The 6,096-nt window shown below is 65.0% G+C and overlaps 1 protein-coding gene across 1 annotated transcript; it reads right to left on the reverse strand.

Annotated features, from left to right (window-relative positions):
- Window positions 1-1,246: 1,246 nt before the first annotated feature.
- On the reverse strand, window positions 1,247-3,580 carry Islr2 (immunoglobulin superfamily containing leucine rich repeat 2). Its single transcript, XM_090321780.1, has one exon. The coding sequence runs from the start codon at window positions 3,572-3,574 to the stop codon at window positions 1,313-1,315; it is 2,262 nt and encodes a 753-aa protein (XP_090177906.1). The 5' UTR covers window positions 3,575-3,580; the 3' UTR covers window positions 1,247-1,312.
- Between the last annotated feature and the right edge of the window lie 2,516 nt (window positions 3,581-6,096).

The following is a 6,096-nucleotide window of genomic DNA, read 5'->3' on the forward strand; positions in this document are numbered from 1 at the left end:
TACACTGCTGGGGGGGGGGGGAGGCTCCCCAAGGACACCTAGCTTGCTTCCTGCACCCCTGAAACCAACTTGGTGTGCAACCAGATCTCTGGGCATCACAATTCAGGGGCAAGGAAAATGATCGAGGACAGGGCAGTGTCTCTCTGGAGAAGGTTGGAAGGGGTCCCTCTCTCCCGCGTATGACAAGACATGTACACCCCATTCCAGAAGTGGGGAGAGGGAAGATTAGCACCAGACCCAAAATGTTGCTGTCTTTGAAAACAATAAAAATCAGAGAATCAGTGCTTGGAGCTGAAAAAGCTCCAAGTTTGGTTCCTGAACGGAAACAAGGAAGGAGAGGGAAGCCAGGTGCGGGGAGAATGAGAGTGGGGACAGTTTGGGGTGGGAGATGGAATAGGGGATGGGGGAAATGGGCTTAGTAGAGAGAATAGGGGTGGGGGTGGAATCTTCTTGGGGTCTTGAGACTGAAATGGAAGTCAGGCTCTGGCTTGGCAATCCTCCAAAGGTGGAGTGGAGGGGAGTGGAGGGGTCCGGACCCTGCCTCCTCTGCTGCAGGGAACGCTGGGAATGAGCGGTCATCCGACTGGACATCACACAAAGGAGGTGAGGAGGGGACTCTGTGCTTTGGAGGAGGAGGGACTCAGCGGGGTCCTGGGGATTTGGGCTCAGGTCCTGCTGCATGGCTCTAGCAGGCCAAGCTGGGGAAGCTTCTCGGGGTGGGGCTCTCTGAACACCCCAGCTACTGCACAGCCTGAGAGCTGAGGATCACAGCGTGAGGCCAGGGCAGGCAGGAAGAGACCAAGAGACCCTCATCAAAACAGAAGAGCCAGATGTGGAGCTGGGACTCTGAGCGGTAGAGCACTAGCCTTGGGCACAAAAGCTCAGGCCCTGCGTTCAAGCCCCTGACCAATGCACACACACAGACACACAGACTCTCTCTCTCTCTCTCTCTCTCTCTCTCTCTCTCTCTCTCTCTCTCTCTCTCTCTCTCTCTCTCTCTCTCTCTCACACACACACACACACGTTAGGGAAGGTGGGGAGGAGGATTTAGGGGAGAGGGCGGAGTGGGATTTGGAGAGATGGAGGAAAGGGAGGAGAGGGAAAGGAGGATGGAGGAGGGGATATGGGGGAGGGGGATTAGGAGATGGGGGAGGGGGATTAGGAGATGGGGAGGGGGATTAGGAGATGGGGAGGGGGGATTAGGAGACGGGGGAGGGGGATTGGGAGATGGGGAGGCGGGGGAGGGGTGCGCCGCCAGCCCCAGGCCTTTTCCTCCGCGCGCCCCGCCCCGACGGCGCGGGCAGGCCCGGGCTCAGCCGGCTGTGTGCCGGTAGTTGCCGTTGATCTCGGGGGACAGGCTGACGGCCTCGGCGCCCAGGGGCAGCCGGTCGCTGTACTCGGAGCCGGCCTCGAACTCCTCGGGGTGGGCTTTGGACGGCGACCCCTCCAGCGAGCAGGCGGCCTGCGGGTCCCCGCGGGGGTCCGCGTCGTCCTCCTCGGGGCCGTCGGGGGGCTCCTCCCCGGGCTCCCCCCCGGGGCCCTCGCCCGCCGCGCAGCCGCCGCCGCCGCCGCGGCCTCCCGGGTAGCTCCGCTCCGACTCCAGGTAGGAGGCGCGGGGGTCGAAGTCGGCGGCGATGCGCTTCTGCATGGGGTCGGGGGGCTGGGGGCGCAGGATGAGGCGGTAGGGCTTAGCCGGGTGCTTGGCGAGCAGGTGGCAGCAGGCGGCGCCCAGCAGGGGCACCGTGGCCAGCGCCAGCAGGAAGGCGCCGACCGTCACGATGACCAGCAGCGACGGCAGCTCCTTCTTGGTGGCGAACACCACGCGCACGTGGCACGGCTCGCCCGCCAGCGCCAGGCACACCGAGTAGTTGGTGCCGGGCCGGAGGCCGCGGAACCAGTAGGCGTTGACGCCGTCCTCCACGCGCGACCACTGCACGGCGGCGCCGCCGCCCGCGGGGCACAGGTAGAGCAGGCGCGGGGGCCGGCGCCCCGGCCGCGCCGAGGCCCCGGGACTGCCGCCGGGCCCCGGGCCCCAGCGCGCCGCCAGCGGCGTCAGCTGCACGCGGGCCTCGCGCTCCGCCACGTCCAGGGCGATGACGCCCAGCTCGAACGCGTGCGGCTTCAGCTCCGCGCTCTGGTTGAACGCGTGGTTGGAGACGTAGCGCGTGGGGTCCCCGCGCCCGCAGTGCTGCTCCCGCGCGCCTTCCCGCTCCTCCCCGGGGCCCGCCTCTCCCTCCTCCTCCTCCCCTCCCTCCTCTCCTCCTTCCTCCTCCTCCGCCCCCTCCGGCAGCTCCGCCGGCCCGGCTCGGCCTTGACCTTTGCCTTTGCCCTCGGGCTTGGCGGGCAGCACGCTGTTGTCCCGGCCTTGGCCCCCGGCTTTGCGCTCCGACGTCGGGGCCTGGCCCCCCGCGGGTCCGCCCTCGCCCGCGGCGTGTTTGGGGGGCCCGGCCGCGGCCACGGCCACGCGCACGGCCGTGGAGTTGGAGCCGAGCTCATTGTGTGCCCGGCAGGTGTAGACGCCCGCCTCCTTGGCGCTCACCGCCGGCACCCACAGGGAGCCGTTGGCGAGGGCCACGAAGCGTGGCGCGGCCGGGGGCGCGGGCCAGGCCGGGGCGGGCGTGGGGGTCGGGGGCTGCGTCTGCGTGGGCTCGTCCCCCTCCTCCCCCTCCTCCCCGATCGGAGCGGCGTCCCCGGTGCCCTCCCCGCTCGGGCCCGGCGGCTCCAGGGTGACGCTGCCCCCGGGGATCTGAAGCCGCCACTGCAGGCGGGGCGCGGGGTGACCCTCGGCCGCGCAGTGCAGCAGCAGAGCGGAGCCGGGGCGCAGCGGGGCGCCGGGGGGCGCGGGCGGCGCGGGCTCGGCGCGCAGGCGCACGCTGGGCGGCGCGCAGGCCAGGGCCGGCAGGCGATGCACCGGCACCCCGTGCAATTCGGGGGGCGAGGCGCACGCGATGGAATCCAGCTCGGGCAGCGAGACGCGGGTGCTGGCGGCCCAGGCCTGCAGCCACACCAGGCCGCAGCCGCAGTGGAAGGGGTTGTGGTAAAGCTGCAGGTGCGACAGGGCGCCCAGGCCGTCGAAGGTGCCGGGCTCGAGCGTGCGCAGCCGGTTGTTGTTGATGCGCAGGGAGCGCAGGTCCGGCAGCGCCGCGAGCGCGTCCCGGGGCAGCGAGCCCACGCGGTTGTGGTTCATCTTGAGCAGCTGCAGCGCGCTCAGATTGCGCAGATCGCTCCAAGGGAAACTGGAGATGAGGTTGTGGCTCAGGTCGAGATTCTTGAGCTGACTCAACACAGCCAAAGCGCCCGGCTCCACCGTGCGCACCTCGCTGTGCGCCAACCACAGCGACGTGACCTGGGTGACGTTGGCGAAGGCCCCTTGCCGGAGCACCGCGATCTTGTTGGCCGACAGGCTGAGCGTGGTCACGTTGGCTGGCAAGCCCTCGGGCACCTCGCGCAGCTCCTTGTAGGCGCAGTCCACAAACTGATGGGCGTATTTGTCCACGCAGGCGCAGGGCTCCGGACACGCGCCAGCCACTCCTAACAGCGCCCACGCCAGCCACAGGCCGCGAACGGGCGCCATGGCAGCTCCTGCCGAGGGAAAGCCAACAGAAGAAGGGGATGGGGGGTGGGGAAGGTGACAGAGAGACAACCCCCCCTCCGCCCTCCTCCTGGTAAGGTGCTCGGCCTTCTCCACCTGCGGTGCCTGCAATATCTCCTGTGTCCGGGAATCTCTTTCACGCATCAGTGGAGCTAGCTGAATAATAATAATTTGTTTAAAAAGTCTCAAAAATGCAATGGGTAGCCGGGCACCAGCCCGGGCTCACGCTGGTCATCCTAGCTACTCAGGTGGCTGTGGTCTGAGGATGGAGGTTCAAAGCCAGCCTGGGCAAGAAAAGTCCACGAGACCCTTATCTACAATATAATCACAGGAAACAACAAGAACAGCAACAAAAGCTGAAAGTGGCACTGTGGCTCAAGTGGTAGAGCGCTAGCCCTGAGCACAAAGAGGCTCAGGGACAGGGCCCAAGCTCTGAGTTCCCACCCCAAGACTGGCAGTGGATGGGGATGGGGGGAGGGAGAAAAGGAAAGAAAAAGAAAATAAATGCACTGGATGCATCCTTGGGGTCCTGACTTCCTTTTCTAGAAGGTATGAACATCCTTTCCCCCCTCCACCAACCCCCTCCCCATACTCTGCCGCAACCCCAGGTTCTCTCCCTCCCCCACTCTTTCTTTCTCTAGCTCTTTCTTCTTTCTACTCTCTCCCTCCCTCTTTCTTCCCCTCCTTTCCCTCCCTCCTCCCTCTCTCTTTTTTCTTTCTTTCTCTTTCTTCTTTCTTTCTTTTTCACTGGTCCTAGGGCTTGAACTCAGGGTCTGGGCGCTGTCCCTTAGCTTTTGTGCCCTACCATTTGATCTGCAGCCACCCTTCCAGTTTTTTGCTGGTTCACTGGGGATGAATCGCACTGGCTTTGAACTGTGATCCTCACAGCTCAGCCTCCCCCGCTCATCTAGGATAACAGGTGTGAGGTACAGGTACCCCACTTCCTAGATTCTGTTCCTGGATCTCGGTTGGCCCAGGTGGGTTGGAGGGGTGCCCACAAGGGATCTGGATTGTCCTGTCCTAGATGTTTGTGCCACGTGCGGTACTGGCACTCTCGCCCCGACAGACACACAAAGGTAACAAACAGAAGCGAATGCGGAGCTGTCGCTCGCTCGGTTTTATCCGGAGGTTTGGAAGGCATTGGCTAGACACAACACATAAAGCACCCAGACACCCACGCCACGCCACGCACCCGGGAGACTTCATTGTTCTTGCCTCAACACCCAGCCTTTGCAAAGCACTCTCCAACCAGCATGCACAAGTGCTTTCTGCTTCCTTTGTGACAACTGACAGACACAAGGACACCCGTCCTCGTACGAACTCACACCCAAATGCGGACACAGATGCCTGAAACCACCTTGAGCAGACAAGCAAAGTGGGGGAACTGGTGGAGGAGCCCCGGGAGAGCCCGGGGGTCTAGGGGAGCCTCTGCTGGCATAGCCTTCTCCCATCTGTGAAGTTGTGGGGCCCCAGCCTGCAGCCCCTCACCCCACTCCAGGCAGGAGAACCCCACACTGACCTTGTGGAGAAAGAAAGCCGCCCTCCCCAGACCCCCTCAGGCTTAGCCCAGGGGGTCAGCTGCAAAGCTGGACAGGCACACAGCTCCCGCAGCTCCTTGGGGTGGGGAACAAGGGGTCCCTGGGCTACAAGTCGGGGGGCCACGAGTAAAATCCAAATGCAAGCGCTTTTCATGGCTCCATAACACCTGGCACCCCCACAAAACTTCACCCCTAACCCCACAAACCTTTACAGAGACTCCCGGTCTGCTCTAGGGGGCCCCCCTGTCAGGCTTGGCGGAACCCCTCTCGCACCCCATCTTTGAGACCTCTGTCTTGGTTCTGGGGAGCCCCTCCCTTCCTAGCTCCCAGTTTTTCTTAGGCTGTATGTGGGGGTGGGGGGGTGAGAAGGGGTTATCAGTGTGCCAGGCTGGACCGACCCTGGGTGGGCTGAGATTTGGGGGCGCCGCCTCCCCATTGCTTACCTGCTGCTCGCCGGCTCTCAGGACGCGGACGCGCAGCTTTGGGGGTGCAGCCCCTTCCGTGTCTCGGAGTTGTGTCGCCAATGCCGGCTGGAGAGCCGCCCGCGTGGGTTGTTAAGGCTGTGATGAGAGCAGGGGAGGGGACCAGGGGTAAGTTTGAGGACTCCGCCGGTTCCCCCCCTCCAAGTCCTCCTCCGTTCACGTCGGCTCCCCCTAGTTCTCGCCGGCGACGGTGGAGAGACCCCGCGCGTGCGTGCGTCCGGGGGCCGCGGGAGCGCGCGCAGCCTCTCCCACCTCGGCTGACAGCGTGAGCGACTCTCCCTCGGGGGCGCCCCGCCCCCTCCCCGTCCCCTCTCCCTCCCCACGGGCTCCCAGACTCGCTCTCCACGCTCTCCACCCGCACGCGTCGGCGCCGCCCAGCCCTGGGGCCAGGATCGGGGCGCCGTGCGGGGTCCCCGGCACCCCACGAGGTCGCCCGCACACACCCTCGCCCTGGCACACGCGGGTCTCGATCTCGCACACGCGC

This window comes from Megascapheus bottae, chromosome 30 (assembly GCF_031878675.1).
Source record: "Megascapheus bottae isolate mThoBot1 chromosome 30, mThoBot2.hap1, whole genome shotgun sequence".
Lineage (NCBI taxonomy): Eukaryota > Metazoa > Chordata > Mammalia > Rodentia > Geomyidae > Megascapheus > Megascapheus bottae.